At 41.1% G+C, this 26,758-nt stretch overlaps 3 protein-coding genes across 3 annotated transcripts in view; 1 reads left to right on the top strand and 2 right to left on the bottom strand.

The window, feature by feature from the left end:
- LOC147334284 (beta-1,4 N-acetylgalactosaminyltransferase 2-like) overlaps positions 1 to 26,758 on the bottom strand; it is a 122,543-nt gene that overhangs the window by 11,949 nt on the left and 83,836 nt on the right. The window lies entirely within an intron of this gene.
- LOC147334287 (CMP-N-acetylneuraminate-beta-galactosamide-alpha-2,3-sialyltransferase 1-like) lies at positions 671 to 12,307 on the top strand. The gene is made up of 6 exons (XM_086286808.1): positions 671 to 949; positions 1,161 to 1,357; positions 1,542 to 1,709; positions 10,313 to 10,358; positions 10,468 to 10,587; positions 12,060 to 12,307. Exons 1-6 carry the CDS (start codon positions 701 to 703, stop codon positions 12,225 to 12,227), a joined length of 948 nt encoding a protein of 315 aa, XP_086142934.1. The 5' UTR covers positions 671 to 700; the 3' UTR covers positions 12,228 to 12,307.
- Positions 22,839 to 24,384, bottom strand: LOC147334286 (uncharacterized). The gene is made up of 5 exons (XM_086286685.1): positions 24,212 to 24,384; positions 24,024 to 24,105; positions 23,870 to 23,932; positions 23,695 to 23,757; positions 22,839 to 23,578 (listed from the first exon to the last, which is right to left on the bottom strand). Exons 1-5 carry the CDS (start codon positions 24,225 to 24,227, stop codon positions 23,035 to 23,037), a joined length of 768 nt encoding a protein of 255 aa, XP_086142811.1. The 5' UTR covers positions 24,228 to 24,384; the 3' UTR covers positions 22,839 to 23,034.

Below are 26,758 nucleotides of genomic sequence, written 5' to 3'. Positions count from 1 at the left end.
TTCCAGGATTTATACATCGGGGAAACCAAACAACCTTTGGAGGAGGAACGCTGGTTTTAGCAGCAAGTCAAGGATGCCATTTATGTAAAAAGGGAAAGACCATCTCTGAATTGAGGAGAGGGCCTTAGGGTACATATTTTGCCATCGTACAATGCTGTGATTGCAGCCATTCCCCAACTCTCTGTGAATGGTACTCAAGGCCATTGATCAGTGGGCTTTGATCAGTGGTTGTTGATCAATGGTCATGAGAATTTGCATAATTATGATGAAGGAACTGACCTCCCAGCCCATTGTTCCTTCAGTGGCCCGGTTTCAGTCATTGTGCAAATGCACTTCTTATAAGAGTGGGGAAACTTGCAGTCAGCTGAAGACTGCAGACTCATCCAAGCCTGAAGAAGTCACTTGGATGAGTGACAAAATGTTTCTCCCACTGAAAACGCTATGTCCAGATGACCAGAATTAACTTTTGGAGATGTGGAAGTAACAATTAGTTCAAGCATGTTTGTAGACATTAGTTACATCCTATCATTTTGGATGTAACAAATTGATTTTAATATTGGCTAAGGTCTTGTTTTGGTCTTGTTTGCAGCGTGATGACGTGATTCTGTATGGTCATGTGTTATCACATTGTTAAATCCTGTGTTTTGTGTGTATCTACAGAACGGATCAGATCCTCTTTCAAGAATATCAAGGTGTGAAGATGCTTCAGAGGAAACTATTAATTTTTTTTGTCTTGCTGTGTGCCACTGCCATTGGAGTCTTTTCTAGAGCTTCGTGGATTTTAAATGTGTACCAGGATTTCTTCCCCCCTCAGAATGAAAGTGTTTGTGCCTGCAACAAATGTTTAATGGACTATGACCCATGGCTTAGTGAACTTATGAAAGAATCTCCTGAGCCCTTTCTATCACCCACAAACAATATCTCAGAGGATACATTTAACTGGTGGAAGGTAAATGTTAATTTCTGTATTTTAAACGTATGTATGTAGGTGTGTATACTGTTTTACTGATTTCAAAGACAAGTCGTTATCATCTTTTTAACCAAATTTCCAGTGCTAATAGGGATGGGTTTTTTTTTTATAAATATACTCTCAGAATAATCAGTTAGTAAAAAAAAGCTAGTGAACTCAACAAAATTAATTAAATACTTTTTTATGTCAGAAAATACAGACAGACAGACGCAGCTTCGCTTTCTACAATAAAACAGTGAACGAGGTTTTTCAGATCTTCCCAACCAAAGTCAATTTCACAAGATCCAGCCCTGACCTTTGTAGAACTTGTGCTGTGGTTGGGAATTCTGGTAATCTCAATGGATCGCGTTATGGACCACTGATAGACTTTCATGATATTGTCATAAGGTAAGAGTAGAACATACTGTTTTGAAATCTTCATGCATGTGTTATCTTTAAATATCTGTAAGCATTGCTAAAACCTTTAAAACTCAATTGAATAAGATATTTTCTTTCCCCAGTATGGATGTTCATTCTACATATATCATCCAATAGATGATAATATGAACAATATATCCTCTGTGCTTTTTAGAATAAACCTTGGGCCCACAAAAGGCTTTGAAAGAGATGTTGGAAACAAAACAACATACCATGTGATGTATCCAAGGAGTTTCAAAAAATTGGACAACACCACACATCTTGTGTTTTTTCCATTCAAAATTTCCGATCTACTGTGGCTTATCCGGTCTTTTACTCAAAGGTATGTGTGTATTACAAAGGTAATATTTTTATTTGGTTCTGTATCTTGGTTATTTAACATTTATAATTTGAAAGTGTAGTCTTAATGCATAACTGCAAGACAAAACCCTTTGAATATACACTTTTGTATATTTCACATTAGATTTTGTAAAAGGAAAAAAATGAATAAAGGAAGGAGAGCCCACAAGAAATAAAAGTAATGGGAAAAAAATGATCAGAATCTGAATCGCATTTATTAGCCAAGTATGCATGCACAAACACATACAAGGAATATGGTTCCGGTCGCTGGTGTCTCTCAAGCACAACCATGTAAAATAGACAATATATGAGCAACACAATGAACAATATACATAAACCACAATATAAAAACATCTAAATCCCTATATACAGAAAATACTGGATTACAGAAATGAATACCACAGAGTGTACATAAACTGCAGTTGCAATCTGGCAGTGTGAAGCAATGTGACAGTTCAACGGTTTAGGAGGGAAATAGCAAGGGGAAAGAAACTGTTCTTTTGTTGGGTGGTCCTGGTCTGCAGGCTTCTATACCATCTGCCAGAGGCAGCAGGTCAAAAGGTCTGTGTCCAGGGTGTGAGAAATCTGTGATGATTTCCTCTGCCTGGTTCTTAAGAGGTACGGGTCCTGGAGTTGACAGTTGAGAGTTCGCCTTATAATCGTAAGGTTGCCCGTTCGAGCCCCGGCTTGGACAGTCTCGGTTGTTGTGTCCTTGGGGAAGACACTTCACCCGTTGCCTACTGGTGGTGGTCAGAGGGCCCGGTGGTGCCAGTGTCTGGCAGCTTCGCCGCTGTCAGTGCGCCCCACGGTGGCTGTGGCTACAATGTAGATTGCCATCACCAGTGTGTGAGTGTGTAGGTGAATGGGAGGATGACTGGTTGTGTAAAGCGCTTTGGGGTCCTTAGGGACTAGTAAAGCGCTATACAAATACAGGCCATTTGACATTTACAGGCCATTTTCTGCTGCCCATAAAGTCCGCTGCAGTCTGCCCCTGTCCTTTTTAGTGGCTGCTCCATACCAGACTGTGATGGAGGAGCACAGGACAGACTCAATGACTGCAGTGTAGAACTGGATCAGCAGCTCCTGTGGAAGACTATACTTCTCCAGTTGTCTCTGGAAGTGCATCTTCTGCTGTGTCTTTTTGAGGATGGAAGAGATGTTAGTCTCTCACTTCAGGTCCTGGGAGACAGTAATACCCAGGAACCTGAAGATCTTCACAGTAGACACCGGGCGGTCTGATATGGTGAGATGGAGCAGTGTTGATGTTAATGTTTCCTGAAGTCCACTATTATCTCTACAGTCTTAAGCATGTTCAGCTCCAGACTGTTCGGACTGCAGAGTACCAGCGGCTCAACTTCCTGTCGATACTTACAGAAAGACATAAAAGAGAGAAATAGAAAAGTGACATGTATTGAGGTAGGTCGGAGGGGGGACAATGTAATTTCACATGAGATAAAGTGGCAGTAGTGAGCAGCAGTACAAATTTGAGCAGTACAAGACTAAAAGTGGCAATTAGTGCAATATTGTCTCATGAAGGGTTTGTTGAATGGATCCTGACCATCGTCTGTGCTTATATATAATATATTATATTGTTGCTGCAGCCGTGCGGGTAGCTGGTCTCAAAGGATCCTGTGGGCTGGTTACACATGGTCTGCTGTTGTGAGGCTGGTTGAATGTACTAGTGTTGGATGTCTCGAGACCACTTTTACGTGGTCTTGGTGTATATGTATATATGTGTTTGTGTGTGTGTGTATATATATATATATATATATATATATTGTTAAGGTTCAGATATTGAGGAAGGAGAGTACAAACACCATGGTCCAGAAGATCTTGGTCAAACAATGATTTTAATGAATACACACGTGTGGGAAGACGACTCTGTACGCAGACAGCAATCGATCTTCGACTTGATCAAAGCATACACAGATTTTTATGGCATCAGGGTTTGATTTAACGACGCCCCTTCATGCGTCACCGACAGAATATATATATACGTCAAATCAACCACAATGACTTTTAACACAGTTCGAAAGAACATCATCTTCTATTTTCATGGCCGGTACTTCCTGTCTACCTTTCAGTTCTTGTCTTGAAGTGAATTGTTCCTCTTTCTTGCCGAGACAACAAGGAACGGTTCCTCGTTTACAGAGACACTTTCGCAGTTACAACCAGACATGACTAACCTCTTTCCTATAAATAAATCTAACTCATGTGTCTGTGTGGGTGTATGTCACGACCTCACTCAGCCTCTACAGTGGGGCAAAAAAGTATTTAGTCAGCCACCGATTGTGCAAGTTCCCCCACCTAAAATGATGACAGAGGTCAGTAATTTGCACCAGAGGTACACTTCAACTGTGAGAGACAGAATGTGAAAAAAAAATCCATGAATTCACATGGTAGGATTTGTAAAGAATTTATTCGTAAATCAGGGTGGAAAATAAGTATTTGGTCAATAACAAAAATACAACTCAATACTTTGTAACATAACCTTTGTTGGCAATAACAGAGGTCAAACGTTTACTATAGGTCTTTACCAGGTTTGCACACACAGTAGCTGGTATTTTGGCCCATTCCTCCATGCAGATCTTCTCGAGAGCAGTGATGTTTTGGGGCTGTCGCCGAGCAACACGGACTTTCAACTCCCGCCACAGATTTTCTATGGGGTTGAGGTCTGGAGACTGGCTAGGCCACTCCAGGACTTTCAAATGCTTCTTACGGAGCCACTCCTTTGTTGCCCGGGCGGTGTGTTTTGGATCATTGTCATGTTGGAAGACCCAGCCTCGTTTCATCTTCAAAGTTCTCACTGATGGAAGGAGGTTTTGGCTCAAAATCTCATGATACATGGCCCCATTCATTCTGTCCTTAACACTTATGACAGGCGTCCTGTCCCCTTGGCAGAAAAATAGCCCCATAGCATGATGTTTCCACCCCCATGCTTCACAGTAGGTATGGTGTTCTTGGGATGCAACTCAGTATTCTTCGTCCTCCAAACACAACGAGTTGAGTTTATACCAAAAAGTTCTACTTTGGTTTCATCTGACCACATGACATTCTCCCAATCCTCTGCTGTATCATCCATGTGCTCTCTGGCAAACTTCAGACGGGCCTGGACATGCACTGGCTTCAGCAGCGGAACACGTCTGGCACTGCGGGATTTGATTCCCTGCCGTTGTAGTGTGTTACTGATGGTGACCTTTGTTACTTTGGTCCCAGCTCTCTGCAGGTCATTCACCAGGTCCCCCCGTGTGGTTCTGGGATCTTTGCTCACCGTTCTCATGATCATTTTGACCCCACGGGATGAGATCTTGCGTGGAGCCCCAGATCGTGGGAGATTATCAGTGGTCTTGTATGTCTTCCATTTTCTGATGATTGCTCCCACAGTTGATTTTTTTACACCAAGCTGCTTGCCTATTGTAGATTCAATCTTCCCAGTCTGGTGCAGGTCTACAATACTTTTCCTGGTGTCTTTCGAAAGCTCTTTGGTCTAGGCCATGGCGGAGTTTGGAGTCTGACTGTTTGAGGCTGTGGACAGGTGTCTTTTATACAGATGATGAGTTCAAACAGGTGCCATTCATACAGGTAACGAGTGGGGGACAGAAAAGCGTCTTACAGAAGACGTTACAGGTGTGTGAGAGCCAGAGATTTTCCATGTTTGAGGCGACCAAATACTTATTTTCCACCCTGATTTACGAATAAAGTCTTTACAAATCCTACCATGTGAATTCATGGATTTTTTTTTCACATTCTGTCTCTCACAGTTGAAGTGTACCTCTGGTGCAAATTACTGACCTCTGTCATCATTTTAAGCGGGGGAACTTGCACAATCGGTGGCTGACTAAATACTTTTTTGCCCCACTGTATGTCACCTCTCACTTACTGTCTTGTCCTTAAATGCTCTTTTTCAATTCACCTGTTGCACTTCTGACCTTTCACCAGAACAGAGGCTCATCCTAACTGAGACTATGTATATGTCATCTACTAAATAAATGTTTTAATCAAGAGCCTCTACTAAGAGCTTAGTAAAAGAATATAAAAGTATAACAGACAATTTGAATAACCTAGTAATTCAAATAGCCTCGTCCAACCTGCTTCTCAGAATACTTAGACTGCTTTCGCTTCTGCAAACTCTCTGCAACTCTCTGCAACTTCCTGTCAGCCTGCTGCCCTTAGTCTTTCTAAAAGACACACACTGTTTAAACCTCTGAATACAATATCAATGCTGCAGATTCTATTATTAATGCAATGGTAATGATGATGATTATTTAACAATAGCAGTAAAATAATTTCCCTGCTCCACAATATATATATATATATATATATATATATATATATATATATATCACTGGGCTCCTCAGGCACTCTTCTTGGCTGCAGTGGTTATTATTATATTTACATGCTTCCAGCTCCCGTTTTTACTCGATGACAACTCGTACTTTTTCTCCCTCCTCGCGCTCACAGACACATAACGTGTATGGCAGTCCATTCTCCCTGCAGCATGGACTACACTGCCTATGATGCTACATTCTTTAGAGCTATACCTGTAGCATTCTGCCTATTAGCTTAGCACAACAACAACAACGAAAAGGCGCTCTCTCACCCAGGAAACACGCAGAGAGAGCTTCACCCTGTAACCATGGCAACCGTAACGCTGCCGCCTGGAACAACATAATGTAGCTGTCAAACAAAACCCAAACAGTCCTGACCCGCCACAACATGAAACAGGGAAGTACCGCCGTGTAGTCCATTTATTTCAACAAAGTAACTGTATTCTAAATACCACCTTTTTAAACGGTAACTGTAACGGAATACAGTTACTCATATTTTGTATTTTAAATCCGTAACGGCGGTACATGTATTCCGTTACTCCCCAACACTGTCCTTGGGCAAGATACTAACCCCAAGTTGCTCTCCGATACATCCATTGGAGTCTGAATGTATGTGTGAATGCTTAGATTGCATAGTATAGAAGGAAGTGCTTGTATGAGTGGGTGTGAATGGGAGAATGATGCATGTTGTATAGAGCGCTTTGAGTACTCCGGGAGAGTAGAAAAGTACTATATAAGAATCAGTCCCTTTACCATTTAAGAGCAGACTGCAGAAACCTCCCTGAACAGGATCCAGTATGCATCACAGTGGCAGACTTTCTTGTGGACCAAGAAAGGGTCTCAAGTATAAAGAGTTGGACACCACCAAGCCCTGACATGAATCATGCCTAGTGGTTACTGAAGCTAATTTCACTCCTCATAAACATCTGACAGCACAAATGAACCAGCTGCTACAGTAGATGCCCTGCTCTACCGCTTGAGCTACATGTACCCAGTATAGTTTCTTTCCACTCTGTTCCTGTTAGTGATAAACTACAAATTTACCCCAAATTACTAAAATATTGATATTTTAATATGAGAGTCGATTCTAGAACATAAATGAGTGGTATCAGAGGAATTGATATTTCAGTATCGATCCGCACATCACTAAACCGGGCAATCAACACCCATGCCCTGCTGGTGAAGAGAGACCCAATGGGATAATAACATGGTCAAAGGAAGATATAGAAGCCACTGATATAAAAAAAAAAGGAAGCTCATCACCTTGCATATATCCAGCTCCCTGAGACTGTACGCTGTAAGCAAAAGGAAGAAAGCTGAGGACTAGTGGCTGTCAAAACCACTGTCCAGGATGAAACAACAAACATGAGAACATCAGGAAGATGGCCAAGACCAAACTTAGTTTGGTTAGTAAATACCTCAGGCAGCAGAAATCCAAAAAAGAAGAGGAGCAAGAAGAGGAAATACCATGGGACAACAGGCCCCTGCATGGTATGTAGCACCGTCAGGTAAAAGCAGTGGCTGATATCCAGAAATCCTACCAGGGGCTAGACAAAGCTGAACTGAAAGACAGCACGGAGAAATTAATAATGGCACCAGAGAAACAAGCTCTGAGCACTAGATGCCGGGGGGTGTCTACAACAACAGACAAGAGCCTAGGTGCAGGCTGTACCAAGATGCCCCTGAAAGAATCCAGCACATAACAGCAGTGTGTAAAATGCTTGCAGGCAGGGCATACATGGAACTCTATAATAAAGTGGTCAGCATAGTGTACAGAAACATCTGCGAATATGTGCCCTACGGTGGTTGAGAATGGCTGATCAAAGATCCTCTGGGATTTCCAGATACAAACAGACAAACTGGTGAATGTTAATGTTCGTTTTCTTTCTTTAAGGAAATACACAGCCATGTGATATGGTACTCATTCCACTGAGCTAAATGGGCGCCCCTGACTAGCTTTTAAAATATTTAATTCATTTTAGAAGTTTCGGCGTTGCACCTTGATGTGAACCAGCGGTCTACTTTACGAAAAGGACCCCTTAAGCGGGTAATATCCTGTAAGTGGTTTTATACCACAACAAAAAACAAGTATTATTATTATGACTATCCTCTTATGGGAAATGATGTGGCCAGTCCTGCTTTCTCCCAAGTGGAACTTCTGCACTGCATCCACGTCTGACCTCATCTTGCATTTCCTGCTCCTTTCCTGAAAAAAACACCTCCCTCCCTAACCTTGTTGTATTAATATTATCTAGCAATTCCTAGCCTGTTGTTTTCTACTTATAACCTAAGTCTGGGACATTCTGTTCAGAGTCCCTTGGCCCAGAAAAATATTACCCTGACTTATATTAGTTATGATGTATAAAAATGTTTGCAAATTCCTCTGGAGCTCAACTTGTCAGTCTCAATATTCAATTCAATTATGGGTCTGAATTGACATTTTTCAACCATTACCTCCGGTTGCAAAACAGCCCCAGAGCATAATTTTATTACCACCATGCTTGTCAGTTGGCACAGTGTTCTTAGATTTAAGTCTCACCACTGCTTTTCTAAACACATCACTTTATGGCCTAATAGCTCAATCTTTATTTTGTCTGACCATTTGTTGTTGTTGCCCAGCTGCAAATTTTAGTCAAGCATGAAAGTGTGTATTTTAAACTAAATGTGAAATTGTAGTTCACTGTAGACAATGGAGCTTTGTGTTCCAGCAGTTTCCAGTTCATGACAGGCTTGAACCTTGGTGGTTGTGGGTTTTTTTTAACTGAACATCCTAACCAATATCCTCTGACATTTTGAGTCATCATTCAGATCTTAGCAAAGTTGTGACATGTTGAGACAAAATTCCTTCCCACAGCCCCAACAGATTGAAAATTTGTTGACAGTCCTGTGCCAGGAAGCCAGCTAATTAAAATTACCTATACTACCATCAAGAAGAGTGGTGAAATATCTCATCAGATTTATATCAAGAGCTTGTTTACGGCTTCCAAAAGCATGTAATCAAGCAAATAACTGGCTATAATATAATACTAATGGGGGTATGTAAGCTTTTTTAACCCTACACAGTTGTATGAAAAAGTGTTTCCATCCTGAATTCCTATTTTTTTTTACATCTTTGTCAGAAATGTTTCAGCACTGCGCTGATGCCTTTACCAAACAGTCTTAAACTTGGATAGAGATTCACAAAAACATATCTCAGGGTTAGTTTTCAAAGCGGCTTAATCCCGATGAGAAGTATTGAACTGCCATCTTAAGTAGTGTTCGTGAAATCAGATAGATCAGCGGGAGGTTTGGTAATCAGGGCAGGTGCGTGGGTCAGAGGCGGGAACCTAAGATGAGCTCCACCCAGACAGAGGAGAGGGGGAGAGAAAGAGCGTACAACAACAATAAAACTGTCATGCACCACAGTGCGCTCACACAAATGGGATCCAAAAGGAGACTCAATAAGTCAAATGCGAGCAAGAAAACAGTTTATTGCTTTAACAAAAGGTGACCCGGAACAACCAAAGAAACAAAACGAGGAACTGAAGAAAAAAAATGGGAAGATAAACGACACAGGGAAGCCATAATCAGGACCATGAGAGGCTGCAACAGAAAGGGGAGAAAATTACTAGTGAGCTGGCAAATAGGGAGACACAACAAGACAGGGCTTTTGTAATTGGCTTACGATCAGAGCTGGACAGTGGGACTCGGAAGGGGGGGGAAGTGTGTCCGTGGGAAGCGAATCCGAGGAGGCAAGGATGAGGTCAGATGATGCACTGCTCACAAGCAGGAGGACAGGCAGGTAGCAGGCTCAAACGCCGGATCATACCCTAGGCACATGAAGGCAGAATTAACGCAGTTCAAATGACACATATGTACAAAGCTTTTGCGGGAAGCCTAGTTACCCCTGAGGGGTGATTAACAGACTGGCGTGGAGCATCCGTCAGCGTGGGTTAAATAGTCCTCCAGGTAATTGCCCAGAATGGAAAGCAGGTGTGCAGGTGATGGCCCAGCCCGGAGGTGTGGCCACCAGGGCAGCCCACACACTCCACAGACATAGGGCCACAGACCATGACAAAAACATAATATATACACACACAGTTGTGTCATGGTCTCGGTGCCTCCCTGGCAGTGTAGAATTAGAAAACAAACAAACAAACAAACAAACAAACAAACAAACAAACCATTACAAAAGCACAAAGGTAAACTGCACCATATTTTAAAATGCAGTTGCATTTTTGAGCTTGGACTTATTTCATGTTATTGTTATATCCAACAGGCAAAAAGAAACTGCTAAATCAGGTGTGAAAACTAACACGAATTTGGTGAGTAGAATGACTTATTCTTCAAACATCCAGAATATGATATGTCATAAGAAAGGTAATTCTATTATTTACTAAACTGTCATTGAAGTCTAACTGTAATCTTTAATAGGTGATGATCCTCAGCCCTGCTTTCATGAAATATGTCCATTATGTTTGGCTAGAAAAGCATGGGAGGTATCCATCCACTGGCTTTCTGACTTTGGTTCTCAGCTTGTACTTGTGTGATGAGGTAGGTTCAAGGAACAGATATGATAATTCATCGCTACACCATTCATTATTGGCCCATTGGTTGTACATGAGAGCATAGATATCATTTCCAGTTTAAGCATTACCACAAGGGATCTTTACCATCTGGTTATTTCTAGAGCAGAATTACCTAAATACCATTAAACTAGCTGGGACAATATCCCTTATTTAGATTTGACAATCACAGATAGACAATCTGTGATTGTATTTGGAAGGCCTCATAGGGAATTGAATTTGGAAGGCCTCATCGGGAACTGGCAGTTGCCCCTAGGCTGGATGACGCGTGTACTAATGAGAAGTGAATGAATTAAAAAGGTGTGGAGGTTGGAGCATTAAAATGTGAACCAAATTTTACATTGCAGCCATTCCCCAACTGTCTGTGAATAGTACTCCTGGAGAATTGATCTATGATCATACAAATGTGTGTATTAATAATCATAAAACTGACCTCAAAGCCGATTGTTAGCGAGTGATGCTCTCTTCAGTCATTATGCAAATGTACTGTTAAGGCTTGGGAAACCTGTAGGACATTTTTACCAATGAAAATGCTATGTCCAGATGAATAGAATTAACTTACCAAGATTTCCATACACAGATGATTGAGGATACATCAAGACATAAGTTTTTGAGGCTTTTACTTTTAGAGTCCTTTCCTCCAAGGAAATTAGGGGACCAAGGGATTTGCCTCCCGGTCCTTGGTCCCCTAATAATAACTTTTTTAAGAGCAATGCAGAACACATTAGTGGGGGGATAAGCTCACTCTTTACACTGATGCATCAATCAGTTAATCGGTCAGGAACAAGTAACTATTAACCTTCATTTCTTTCCTATTTCTCTTTCTTCAGTTTATCTGTTTATTATTAATTGTATGTATTTAATATAGTTTTATACTGTTACTGTATTTGCATGTTGAAGTGTTTGTTTCTTGGCCTTTCCTATTGCCTTGATAAGGCTCTTGGTATGAGAAAATTCCAGGGGATGGTGAGGGTGCTAGTAGTAGAATTTATGATAAGTACTGACAATCCTAACTTACACAGACTGTATTTTTATTTTTTGGTTTTAATAAAATATACTTAAAAAAGAAAAAAAGAAAAATGGAATGGCAAATCACCTGCACTGCATTAAGCTAAAGCACAGGTGTCGAACTCAAGGCCTCGAGGGCCGGTGTCCTGCAGGTTTCGATGTGTCCTTAATCCAACACAGCTGATTTAAATGGCTAATTTACCTGCTTAACATGTCTTGGGGTTCTCCAGGCGCCTGTTAATGAATTAATCATTTGATTAGGGTGTGTTGACCCAGGGTGATATCTAAAACCTGCAGAACACCGGCCCTCGAGGCCTGGAGTTCAACACCCCTGAGCTAAAGCATGTTAATGAAATCTGCAGTGTCTATAATCTATAATTATTTTATGTTAATTTCATTTGTGATTAATAATCCACATTTTTGTGTCTTCAGGTTAATGTGTTTGGATTTGGAGCAGACAAGAAAGGAAACTGGAATCATTACTATGAGGAAATCAAAAACACACGTCTGAGAACTGGACAACATCCTGGAAAGCTGGAATATCAATATATCGAGAAACTTCATAAGCAACGGAAAATTCATTTTTTCAGAGGATGGTAATCTGGCTTTTGGTGTCCCTCGAGGGCATTAAGATAAGCAGCCCCCAGAACTGTAGAATTAAAATACTTAAGAATAGTAGATCTAAAAAGAAAAAAAAAAGTGTAGTTTTGTTCATTAGTTGCATGTTGGGTATCAGAGATTACTTATTTTTGGAAGTGTTTACATACAATAAAGTCCTTTCAGTATACCACCATACAAAAGATGTTGTCCATTTTGTTCATAAAACAGTTTTACTCCCCTTCGGCAACTTATTCTTCATCATACTTTGTCCAGTATATCCACTATCTGTCCTCTGCACATGTTGAAACCATTTCAGTCTTGTCTCTCTAGCTACCCTATCTGAGCTGTTCCACTGATATATTAATCACACACACACACACACACACACACACAGTATCTCTTACATCTCTTGGTGAGATGTAAAATGATTCAAATCATTGTAGCTTCTGATGACAAGCAAGATGACCTGTCATGGTCCTGCCACATCAACTCCCTGGTTAAGAAAGCCCGTCAGCGTCTCTTCTTCCTCAGAAGACTTAGAGACTTCCATCTGCCACTGAAGGTGCTCAAGAACTTCTACTCCTGCACCATCGAGAGCGTCCTGACGGCAAACATCTGCACCTGGTTTGGGAACAGCACCAAGCAGGACAGACGAGATCTGCAAAGAGTGGTGCGCTCAGCCGAACGCATCATTCAATCAGAGCTCCCTGACCTGCTGTCCATCTACACCAAGCGGTGCAAGTCCAAAGCTAGGAAGATTATGATGGACCTCTCCCATCCCAACAATGGACTCTTCTCACTGTTGAGGTCTGGGAAGCGCTTCCGCTCCCTTAAGGCCAAGACGGAGAGAATGAGGAGGAGCTTCTTCCCCCAGGCTATTCGGGCCCTGAACCAGGTGTAGGACTGGACTCTCATACACATCACCACACGCACCACCACACATTTCCTATAATCCTATAATTCCTATAATTTATGATCTTTATAACCTTTATAATCTCTTCTGCTATTTGTACATTCTTTACTGTAAATTCCCAAGTTAATTTGTAAATTCTGTAGTAAACTGTAAATTGTAAATATTGTAAAACTTTTCTTCTGTCATTTAATGGTCGGGCATTGTACAGCTACAACCATTTCACCCCCATGTCATACTGTGTATGGTTGTGTGTGTGTGACAAATAAAATTTGAATTTGAATTTGAATTTGATGCCTGTGGTTAGCTTCTATCTGAAACCGGAAGGTCGCCGGTTCGATCCCTGGGCTCTCTGTCCTGGTCGTTGTGTCCTTGGGCAAGACACTTCAGCCTACTGGTGATGGCCAGAGGGGCCGATGGCGCAATATGGCAGCCTCGCTTCTGTCAATCTGCCCCAGGGCAGCTGTGGCAACAACCATAGCTTGCCTCCACCAATGTGAGAATGAATGAATACTGGCATTGTAAAGCGCTTTGGGTGCCTTGAAAAGCACTATATAAATCCAATCCATATTATTATTCTACCTGTCTGCAATCTCCTATTACATTTTCAACCCTGACGTTTAATAAATGCACCTCTGCCACTGTGACGTATGACTGTTCTCCCCTGCTCCACATCAAAAAGTCTATGGAACGCCTTTATGATGATTGGGATAGTTCAAGGAAACTTTCCCCCTACTATTTGTGTGCTTTTCCTGATAGGAAAAGGAGCTAATTACAAAAAGTGCCTCAGGAAATCCTAAGAAGAAATCAAGGAAAAGAGGCTGTAGGGTTGGCATCCAGGTACATATTAGATGAGCCTCCAGATCAGAGATGAGTGGACTGGAGGTGTCCTGAATTTTGCTGCCAGTTACCCTTCCGGATGTAGTTGGAAACATGCACTCATAGCCACTGCAGCCTGGCCTTTTCTTTTGTGATGCTCTGGATTCTGTTGATTTGGGCCTTACCGCTGTGTCCTCATAGCTTGCATCGCAAAGCCAGTGCCTGGCCGTTTGGCTGGTTCCGTAGCACAGCTACACACACAGCTAAACACCTTGTCCGATCCACGTGATCGGACAAGGTGTTTGCTGTCACTCTCACTGAGACCAGCTGTTGTGAAATCTGTGCTACCAGTGTAACCCAGGTATTTTTTGAGTGTGGGATTTCTGATGATTTGGTAGTCATTGAACACACCACAGCCTTCCGTTCATCCGATGAGGTGCATGCTGCTCTCGTGCCCTCTGTGAGCTGGAATTTCGGGTACATTTGATATTTGAGTCGCTGTAAATAGTTTTAAAAAACCTTTATACTTGAAGTTAATGTTTTAATGTGTTGTTAGCAGTGTTGGGTAAGTTACTTTAAATTAGTAATTTAGTTATATTACTACTTACAGTACTTCTATCAAAAGTAACTCAGTTACTTCAAGTTACTCGTTACTTTCAAAGTAACTAGTTACTAGGGAGAGTAACTTTGGTTATACTCAGAATTCTCTTGTTAATGTGTTGCTTCTGTAACTGGATACCCAGCCAGACTGCCAGTCTTCTAGCTTGCTTACTTGCCACAAGTGCACTGTGCCACCTACCAATAGAAAGGAAAAAATAATGTGCATATTTCCACGCCACCATGATTCTAGCCTAAATTATAAAGCCTTTGAATGAAAATAAACAATGTTGTGACAGTGATGTACACTCTTTTGATGGTATATATGCATCAATCTATCAATCATTTGTTGTAAGATTCAGACAATTATTTTTTACAAGCTAGATATTTTAAATGAGAATAAGAAAGAACAGTATTTCTTTGTGCCCCACCTTTCCTGTTAATGCCCTACCTGGCCCTCCTTGCAAAACTTTGCTAGACCAGCTGTCAGCTACTTAGAAAAGGATCCTGGTGTTATTTGTCTCTCAGAAACAGTTCATAACTTCTCTTCAACTCATTCATGTCACCTAAAAGGTAAACCTGTTTCTCCATCACCTGTTCAGCTCTGATGATTCAGTAAGGACATCTCCTGGTTTCATCTTCATGTTTCCCTCTCACCAGATACCCAAACCGACATCATGACCAGCAGCTTTTACAGCTGTGACACCTATGCCCTAGATCATAGGTGTCAAACTCTGGCCCGCGGGCCAAATTTGGCCCGCAGCCTACTTACATTTGGCCCGCGAAGCCATACCAAATTACTATCAGAGCTGGCCTACTGGTATTATACAGCTAATATATATATTGTTTAGTATTAAGCTTTGCTTGTTCCATTCTACCATATACAAACTTATATCATTAAAAGATTATACTGACTACTAAGTACAATTTTCCTATTAACAAGGAGAGGGAGGGGGAGAGAATGAGAGAAGAAGAGGCAGCTTTGCAGCAAAGACAAAGAATAACTCCAGCTTTGTGCCTTTTTCATTGTAGCTGGAGTACGGGACAAACTGTTCCTTTTCACCTCAATACGAAACGCGTAATATTTTCTCTGAATACAAGACAATTCCGTTTTTTAGGGGATGGTTGGCAACTCTAATAATTAACCTTATGAACAAAATAAAGTTCAACATCAGTAACATCATAGCACCCACCCAGCTGTGTAGAAACTAGCTAGTACCCAGTACAAAAAAGTCAGCATAACGAAAAAACAAACTACACCTAAACTAGGTTTATATCTAACCCAGATAGACTGCAGGTCATAACTTCTTACCTGAAATTCAGTTCACCTGACACGCGGACCGGCGGCCGCCTTGGGTCTCTCCTTCTTCTCCTACCTCCCCTTTCCCTCATCCACATGCTGGCCTCCACCACTTGCTAATGTTACTGAATCTGTGGAAGCTCCGCGATAGCCACCACATGAAGTAACAAATAACGAATTACAACTATTTTCAGTTGTGGATGATAATGGGTTCAGAAACTTTATCCATGCAGGCCCATATGACAGAGAATGTGCGTCTTCTTTGTGTTTTCGTATTTTTTCATATTTATATCTAATTGTGTTGTGGTTTGCAGTGTTTTGTGTTGTTTCTGATCATCGGGCAGAAAGTGATTGCCGTCTGTGGGCGCACAGCTGCTTAAACCTGCAGCACCCAGATTACTTACGTACACAGCTACTTCTGTACAACTGATTCGGTACGGTGCAGTAAGCTGAAGACAGCTTCAACCGTCTGTTGAAAAATAGTAAAGCGACCACACTGCATTTTCTTGTTAGTAACGGGGTTGTAACGATAGAAGTTGTAATTAGTTATATTACTCGTTACTGAAAAAAAGTTAGTAACGCCGTTACTTGTAATGCCGTAATTCCCATAACTGACTATGACGGACAGCAAACTGCACCCAAGCTCAGCTGGGGTGGTAATATGGGGCTTGGTAGGGGTAGGGCAAGAGGCCGTGGTGGCTCGGTGGGTGTGAGGGAGGCACCTGGCACAGAGACTGTTATCAGCAGCAGCCTCAACAATACACTGGTCAGCTACAATGGGGCAGACGGTGACCCCAATACCAAGCACCTAATCCACACATGACACCACAATTGCCACGCTGGGAGGCCAGCTGGGATGGGTGGATGCAGTGACACACAGAGAGGCTGGGGAGACGGGGGAAAGGCAGACCCCTTACTCCCAATGACGGTGAATGGACTGACTCTGCCGTTCCTGGTTGATACAGGAGCCACATACTCCACCATTTGTGAGGCTCCAGGAGAGGCGCAATTATCTGGGGACGAAGTAACGCTGCTTGTCACAACGCCTTTAAAGACTGAAATTGTGAAAGTTGTGACGCACCCGTATGTGATTTCAGCACAGGTCCCAGTGGACATGTGTGGGGCTGATGGATTGACAGTGACATTGTGAGGTGGCACTCAGCTTCCATGCATCTCTACAGGAACCAGAGGTCAATGGCTGCTGTCTGAGGACACTGAGCAAACAGTTGACATCTGGGCCCGGCTTACTACGTCTGACGGCATCCTGGCTCATTTTCAGCTCTGGCGGGCCTAGATAATGGCCTTGGATGTCTACTCTCCTCCCATTGATCCATACCACGTGACTAGGGATGGGTACCGGTGTCCGGTGCCATGATGGCACCGGTTCTGACATAAACGGTAGTAACCAGACCGAAAAGCAGCGCACATTTCAGTGCTTTATTTCGGTGCCTTTTTTCCTGAGCTGTGATACACTTTAGATTCTAGCCAATCATTTTACGTTTCTGAGGATAGTAGGCGGGGCCAGGTACGTACATTCTTGTAGAGCAGAGCTACAGATTAAAAATGCCCAAGGCAAATCGGTCAAAAGTCTGGCTGTACTTCACAGCAAAATATGCAAACTCAGCAGCAACAAGTGCTTTAAGCTGATACTGTGATACTGTCAAAGGAGGTAACACCTCAAATCCGATGAAACACCTGGCAACGCATAGCGTTTGTTTCTTTTAAAGCCGAGAAATGCGCCGTATTTGATAGCTTGCTGCGTGACCTCACACCGAGCACATCTACTGCGGTTGTGGTGCCTGTTATCGGACCCGGAGTTAGCAACATTCCCCAAAAACACGAAGAGGAGAGTCCTGGCCCTAGCCCTGCCAGTGTAGCAGAAATAATGATGGATGATGATACAGCAGCAGCCGTTCTTCTCTGCGTGAGTAGCTTAATGTTGTTCGTGTGTAATTTACATTGAGTAGGCTAACCACGTTATTAAATTAATGCATGTAAGGTGAACTAGCAAACACCTTCATAGTTACATGCAGCTGTCTTCTTGTTTGATGGCAGATACTCCCTTCACCCTGGCCAAAAAGGCTAAAATGACCAAAGAAAAAGTGGAAAACAGCTAAACTGAGAGGTTTTTGGACAAAGTTTGTGTTTTTTCCATTGTTTAAGCACTGCTTCCAGCCAAGAGTGATACCATATATGCCCCATAGCGGCAGAAAAGGCTAACATTGTTATCTTTTGACAAAAAAACAGCTGAACATGAGAGGTTTTTGGACCAATTTTGTGTTCCCACCACTAACACATGACCCTACACTGTGTTCACTGCATCATTCCATGTTTGGCTCTGATCACCACCTGCACTCATGTATATATCATGTATATATCTATCTACTTAGCACTTTTAATTCTTATTCTTATTTTTATTTTTCTATGACAGTATGTTTGCACTGAAGCACCGCAGCAATTTCCTAATGTTGTAAACCTGCTCAACATTTGGCAATAAAACCCTTTCTGATTCTGATTCTGATTTAAGCACCGGTTTGAGCACCGGTTTGAGCACCGTTTAAGCACCGGCACCGTTTCAAAAGTACCGGTTTGGCACCGGTATCAGATAAAACCTAAACGATACCCATCCCTACACGTGACCCTCTTTTATGACTGCGATAAAACTGAGTGGTATAAAGATCTGTTCTTTGAGTTTCTTGAAGGTAAATCTTGGGAGATTTGTTCTAGAGACATTTATGTGGGATCTCAGGGTGTAGATTTGGCGTCTACAATACCGTCACAGGTCTGAGGTGGAGGAGGGTATTGCGTAGACCATTGAAGATCTGTTGAAGGTGGGGGTATTCCTATATGCGGCTAGGGTCAACTTACACAAATCACACAATGTACCTGGACGTGTGCTCAGAGCCTGTGCTGACCAGCTGATTGATGTCCTAGCAATCATCTTCAACATCTCCCTGAACCAAGCTTTTGTGTTGCATTGTTTAAAAACCACCACCATCAGACCTGTATCAAAGACAGCTACACCCTCAGAACTCAATGACTACCGACCAGAAGCATTTACTCCAATCATCATGAAGCGCTTTGAGGAGCTAGTCCTGAGTTACATCGAGAGCCAGCTCCCCCCCAAGCTGGACCCCCTACAGTTCATATACTACTCAACTGCTGACTGAGAATGCTGTTCATTGATTTCATCTTAGCATTCAACACCATCCCTCAACAGCTGATAAGCAAGCTGGACCTGCTCCAACTCAACACCAGTGTGGGAATAACGACGTTACAAGTAACGGCGTTACTTTTTTCAGTAACCAGTAATTGAACGAATTACTATTTCTATCGTTACAACGCTGTTACTGTTACTAACAAGAAAATGTGGTGCGGTCGCGTTACTATTTTTCAACAAACAGACGGTTGAAACTGTCTTCAGCCTTATTTCAGTTGCACGGAAGTATCAGTCTATATCTGCTGTAGACTGATATACTGTAGCTGTCTACATAAGTAATCTGGGCACTACAGCTTTAAGCAGCTGTGCGCGCTGCCGCGGATGGCAATCACTTTCTGGCACAACAGCTGGAGCTAAGGGGGTGAAACAATCGCATGAGTGCTGCTGTTTGACTGAGGAAGAATAAAGTAGTCATGGTAAGCATATCACATGACCACTTAAAGATTACAAAGCAACAAGGTGATATATACCAGTTTTAAAATTGTGTTGATAGGCCACGTAAAACCAGAGTCATGATAAACAATATATATGTGTTTTTTCCTGAATAGTTTCGCCACGTTTACTGTCTAAGGACAGTGCTTGCAAGCAAAACCAAAAAAGCCCATTCATGTTAGTGGAAAAATGCACCATGTCGACCAATCAAAAAATATGGCAACATGACATTTGGTTGTTTTGGAAGAGGGGGAAGTTTTTGGAGTGATGGCGAGAAAGAGAGAGAGTTTTGAGATGTGAGATTTGTGACGTTTAGCATGTTTGGAGTGTGTAGTTAATATGTTGTCTTGTGTAGTTATTGTGTAGTGTCGTGGATAGTTTTGTGTTGTGTGTCAGAACAATTCCTGGAGTGATACACCTCCTGCTGTCACACCTGCAGGTATCAGGCTTGTGATGTTCTCCTTCATAGTGGACAGAAATTTTTGGAGTGGCACAAATAATTTGTGTGCCATCTTATGGAATGCAGAGCAGCAGATTGTATGTAAATAGTTTGAAATAACAAAGGGTAAAAGGTAAATGGCTGCAAATAACTTTGTTGTTTGGAAAACTTGTGCATATGATTTTAAAATTGACAATTTATATTTGCATTTAAAGTTATGAAATGTGATTCATTAAGCATGTTTGTGGTTGTTACAGTAAAAAATATAACTTTTTCTACTTGGATTTTATGTTTTTTGTCTGATTTTAGATCAGTTGTGTTAAAACAGTATCTTGAATTGAAAACATAACTGTAAATTCAGACACGTGAGTTTGTGCTGAACAGAATGATTCCAAACAAGTTAAAGTAAATAGTTTTTAAAGGTGAAATGTAGAGGCAAAATCAAAAGTAGTTAATAATGGCCAATTATACCCTGGACCCCAGAGGTTTACATGTTTTGGGTTTTTTTTTTAAGTAATGTAATAGTTACTTTTCAAGTAATTAATTACTTTTAGAATCTTGTAACTCAGTTACTAACTAACACCAAGAAGCACAGGTACAAAGGCAACAGTTTACCAAATTCATAAACAAAGTGTGTAGTACATTAGACAACATCTGCTATGTTCTATTTAAACCCAGATTCCTTTTATAGTTTGCAGTGAAATTTCTTAAACCATTGTTTAATGGGACAGAAGTACAAGTCACTCTTTACTAACACACTGTAGATAAGTTTATTGCTGAACGACACAGCTAGCAGTCCCACACACTCTTTAGATTTTTGAAGTTTTGTGTGTGATGGTTTTGCCTCTCACACCTTACCCCTTTCTCCCAGTATCACAACAGTATGACTCCCAAAGTACGACTCAGTAAACAAACAAGGACTCTAAACTCAGAACAGAAAGATACAGTTGAAAGATTAGTGATATCTTTTATGATGCGTAATAAACTACACCCTCTTCTTCTCTGTATTTATGTTGTATCATAAAAAGTATCATGTTGCAAGTTCTGGCTTTAATATTTCCAGCTGATAAGGAGACGTTTTGCATTTCAAACGCTACATATCCTACCCGCCCATTAAGATCATCCCACTTCAGGATCACGCCCCACCTTCTGTTATTTTAAAACAAGACCGCCGTCTCATTCCTCCAAAACCTTTTTTTTTTTAATCTCAAAACAGCGAGAAGGATGGACTCTGCACCCCTGCGTCACACTGAGGAGGAGGACAGTTTACTTTGTGCTATAAAAACACAAACCTTAATCTTTGATCTTCCAATTTTATCTTTCTGTTCTGGTTTTAGAGTCTCTGTTTATTGAGTCGTACTTTGGGAATCACCCTGTTGTGAGACAAGGGTACGCTGGGAGAGAATATGGCATTATACAAGCAGAGTGTTTTGGCTGTTTCTGTAGATCTAAGAAATACACCTGTTATTGGTTATGAAAAAGAGTTAGCTGTGGTGCAGGTTTAATTTATAATTGTTGCATGAACTGTTAAAGAATTAAAGACAGCTTTACACCGATAGTGCAGGCATTTTTTTTTTTACTTAAGTAAAAGTATAGCTGGTGTCAGAAATACTCAAGTAAAAGTTTGATAATGTATGGGCTCGGAAATGTGCTCAAAGTAAGAAAGTCAAAGTAGTAATCTAGCTGAATATTGCCCTGTAATAAAATAATGTTAGTAGGTGAGAGTACAAACTTAGTCTGGTGGTGAACAGGCACAAGAGGGTCAGAGGCACATTTGGCAGCCAGAGCCAGGGTTAGAGTTCAGAGACCCTGAGCCTGGTGGTTGGGCTAGCAACATGGTCTGGTGAAAGAGTCTAACATCCATGCATTACATGGTGTTGCGGCTGATAAAAAACAAAACAAACAAACAAACAAAAAGCCTATAAACTGACCCCTTGTTTAGAGGTGATTGTCAGTTTGCTGGGTTTTTTAGAGACGCTGAGAGTGAGAGAGATCATGTTCTACATTACTTTAAAAGTGATTTTCAGAGCTGTTGATGTATGAAACACTGTCCATAGAAACATGGATCAACTCTGTTTATGGCATTGAGTGTTAAATTGTGACAGTTTCAATAAAGTCTGCAAAATTCTTGCATTTATACTGGGGAGCTAGGAAAAGTTAGACCTTGGTTGTACTATTAAAAATCAGTTTCATAAAAAACCAATTAAACCGATATGAAGAAGAATGTGTTTGTAAAACTAGCGGTAAAGTATGGGAACTATAAGACAGACTGTTTCTGCTATCAAAACAGTTTGTGTTGTTAATCCTGAATGATTCTTGGTCACAACATTTTACTCCACACACATTTGGAAAATCGCATAGTTTGACAATAAATATCCCAGTAAAGACACTTCATTTCTTAAGAAATATGCAGAGGGAGTGATCTTTATCAAAAGTAGAAGTTATATCTTTAGCTAAACCGTTGTACACAAGAGCTTTAAAAATCTATAGTGTGTGAGGTTGTGTAAGTAAGGGTTGGCTTGCCCTTCTCGCCCACATGTGACAAACCATCTGTTGGATCATGGATTTGATGCCTCAGCATTGTGAAAGTGGGGAAACATACTCCTGGTTGAGCATACGATTTCTGCTTACAACTTAGAATCTCAGTTCTAAATGAAATTAAAAATGTTTTTGTAAGTATGGCTAATGTATACTTTGACTTCTAAGGCATTCACACACACACACACACACACACACGCACGCACGCACGCACGCACGCACACAAACAACATAAATACAGAGAAGAAGAGGGTGTAGTTTATTACGCATCATAAAAGATATCACTAATCTTTCAACTGTATCTTTCTGTTCTGAGTTTAGAGTCCTTGTTTGTTTACTGAGTCGTACTTTGGGAGTCATACTGTTGTGATACTGGGAGAAAGGGGTAAGGTGTGAGAGGCAAAACCATCACACACAAAACTTCAAAAATCTAAAGAGTGTGTGGGACTGCTAGCTGTGTCGTTCAGCAATAAACTTATCTACAGTGTGTTAGTAAAGAGTGACTTGTACTTCTGTCCCATTAAACAATGGTTTAAGAAATTTCACTGCAAACTATAAAAGGAATCTGGGTTTAAATAGAACATAGCAGATGTTGTCTAATGTACTACACACTTTGTTTATGAATTTGGTAAACTGTTGCCTTTGTACCTGTGCTTCTTGGTGGTATTGATTGAGTCTAGCTTCAATCAAACATACTTTATCAGCTATTGAAGCTATATGACTCTGTTCAGCAGGCTGAGCGTCTGGAAGCTTCATGTAAGCATCATACGCCGGTGATATTTGAGAGTCTGTTATGCCACCTTCTTCGAAATCTATGTGTGAATCAATGCTATTTCTGTCACATTCTGGGGTGGTGGGTATATGAACTAGATCAAAATCTGATATACTGTACTCAAAAACATCAGAGAAATCGCGAGGTAGCCACTCACTCGGGGGTGTTGCAGGTTCGCTGATGAAGATCTGTTCTGACTCTCCACTGTTGCACAAAGCTCCAGGTTTTTGTTGTTCTGGGAGGTCGATACTGCTTAAACATTCCAAAAACGTCTGGAATCGTACGGTGTCCTGATCATTATGAGGAGGGGTGCTGTTCTGCAGTCTGTGAAGATAGATAGACACGTGTTAAAACATTTTATACATGTACCCATTTCAAACTGAATAAGCGTGTCTCCCTCTCTATCTCTTTTTATCTAATTTATATATGCCTATGCTTACCTTGTAGTGTGCGTTATTCGGGATGGTCCTGCTTCTCCACACACCCGGTTCTCTGGCGTGGCTCTGTAGGTGTAAAACGGTCAGTTTAGAACATTTGTAATTGTTTAAACCTCTTTTTAATTTTTTTTTCTTTTGAAAAAATAATACACAACTATACATCCCGTTGTATACACACCTGATGTAAGGTTGGGCTCTGTGGTCGCGGTGTCTGAATGTTTTCCTGCTCAGTTTGTTAACCCTGGAACAAACAAAAACGTTATTACATAATTTAAAACAATCGCTAGTTTAAAACATACATACGTTTTAAAATCCAGTAATGCTGTACACACCTTGTGCCTGTTAGAGGACTAGTTCCAGCTGTAAAAGCGCCCGTTTCTAAAGAAAAGGGCCCTGGGCCGTTCTCCCGAACTCCTAAAAATTAAGCTTTTGTTTTAGGGAAAAAAAATAGTTTGAATATCCTATAATATGTTAACATAACACTTTTTAAAAATCCAATAATAGGTTTTGTTTTACTTACCGTTTACGATGGCCATGTTATAAAGAACGATGTTAGTGTTGATGATCGCAAAGAAAATGGTGTGCTCTGCAGCGAATCTTGAGGCGTAAATGGCTCAGGGTTTCGGGCTCTGAGCGTGTTTTTTTTATATAGGGTGGGTGTTTCCAAAAAGAAAAGGTATGTCTCCAATCAATTTAAATGAGACCCTTCAGGGCTTTTGTCTTCTCAAGGAATTACAAAGGAGCCGATACTTCAGACAATAGGCGGGGTCGCCACCCGACTGGTACACCTGCCCCATTTACCTTGTTGAGGAATTACAAAAAGAGCCAATACCGGCCACTTTAAACAATAGGCTGGGCCCTTGTTCGCATGGAAATTCCCATTTGTGCCATTTATAAAATAAAATGCATGCCTCACTGCAAGCTGAGACATTGTCAGATTTAGAAAATTAGTGTGATTAAAACACTATTACCAACACTTTTGACTAGAGCACACCCTCTTTGTTAAGGCGCACTGTGAACCAAAACAGCTTCCACTCCGCCAAGAATGAAACAAGAAGCAAAGAATTGCTTTTAAGAACACATGCATAACTGAATGTTGCGATACACCTAAGTGATAAAAATAGTTTAATTAAAAACCCTATGGTTTGATTAAATTAAAACCCCGTTAAAAACACATAAACTCATATAACCCCTCTGATCCCCTGTGGTATTTCCACACCTGAACGCGCATGCGCACACACACGAAACTGGTCAAATCGGTTTGGTTGGCCGCCATCTTGGACTAGTGCCATCGTATTACTGAACGCGCATGCGCACACGCACGAAACCGGTCAAACCGGTTGTCAAACCGGTTTGGTTGGCCGCCATCTTGGACAGGTGCCATCGTATTACTACTGGCCAGAAACTGTTGGACAGATACTGGTTAATTGATCACAAAAAAGTTGGACTTTTTCGGTTGGACCGTTAACTTAAATTTGTCAAAATTTAAAAAAAAAGGCGCTAAATCTGTCAGGCCTTGCAGTGATTGTAAATATAAGACGTCTTTGTAATATAAAATAACAGAGCTTTGTGTGAGACTGTGTGTGACATGCAGCTGCAGCGCTGCGAGCTATTTTTAGACTGTGTGTGAACATGCAAATGAGGTGGCTGCTGTGAAGCGCACAGAGGACTTTTGCTTCCTGTTTAGCGTGTTTTTGAGTTTTATAATTATGATTTGCAAACAATGATACATGCCTGTAATTAAAACGCTGATTTTGCTGATTATAATATTACAAATAAAGTTTTGAATGACTACGGTGAATGTTTGATGTTTGGCTGGGTTTTGATATAGAAGAGACAAATCGTGCATGATTTAGACCGGCACTTCAGTCGGGAGGGTAAGATTGAGTGATAAATACAGCTGTGATTTGTTTCAGTTTTGTGGTGTGAAGCAGGATTTATAAGATTTTTAAGTGACTCTTGGTTCAGTTCAATAATATAGGCAGTTACATTTGATTTACGGTTACGATTATTACTGGTTTTATAAGTTCATATTAATGGAGGATTGTGGAGACGTGAAGACAGCTTTGCAGCTGCTGGTGGTGAGTAGCTAATACTTATTTTCCACCCTGATTTACGAATAAATTCTTTACAAATCCTACCATATGAATTCATGGATTTTTTTTTCACATTCTGTCTCTCACAGTTGAAGTGTACCTCTGGTGCAAATTACTGACCTCTGTCATCATTTTAGGTGGGGGAACTTGCACAATTGGTTGCTGACTAAATACTTTTTTGCCCCACTGTATATAGCTTGATGTTTGCCTTGCACTCCTTTTACTCTGACCACAATGAGTAGGCGACTGACTGTTGAAGAGGTTCTGGTCCGGGTTTTGGACATGATGAAGAGGGTACTGAAATTGAAACAGAGATAGGGGCAGAGATAGATTTTGATCCAGACTTTGAGGACTCTGACCAATCAACAGATGGAGAGGCACCCGAAGAACAGGCACCTGAGGAGACATTCCAGTCCAAGAGTGGACACTTGCTCTGGTCTTCATCCCCCCCAGGACAAAGGAAGTTGAAAGGAAGTATATATATATATATATATATATATATATATATATATATATATATATATATATAATGTTCCACCCCCCCCCAATTTTTGCACATGTCGAGGAGCGTGTCAGGCTACATTTCACTGTGTGTTATACTTGTATAACTATGCATGTGACAAATAAAGAACCTTGAACCTTGAACAAGACCAGATTCCAGATAAAGAATTGCAAAACAGTCTGGCTCCTGGCATGCAAAATATGAAAAAAGAAATGTGTGACTTTAGTTGTGTGTGCACTAGAGTATCATGTAGTGTAGAACAGAAAGTATAAAACATTCACCCTAAAACTATTCGAATGTATTACTGTGTAAAACCAGTCAAGTGATACCAATAGATACACATATATTTGTACTATAATTTGACTTGAATGTTATTTAGAAAGTTCTGTGTGAAAGCAAGATGCCCAAGGGCTTAGCATGGTTTTCTGTTGCGTTTGAGTCTGCGTGCTTACAGCAACACCTCAGAGGA

This window comes from Aulonocara sp. 'chitande type north' Nkhata Bay, linkage group LG3 (assembly GCF_057382095.1).
Source record: "Aulonocara sp. 'chitande type north' Nkhata Bay isolate Kocher_YH1m ecotype deep benthic linkage group LG3, A_spYH_male_GT1.1, whole genome shotgun sequence".
Taxonomy (NCBI): domain Eukaryota; kingdom Metazoa; phylum Chordata; class Actinopteri; order Cichliformes; family Cichlidae; genus Aulonocara; species Aulonocara sp. 'chitande type north' Nkhata Bay.
This window is presented reverse-complemented; position numbering and strand designations above follow the sequence as displayed.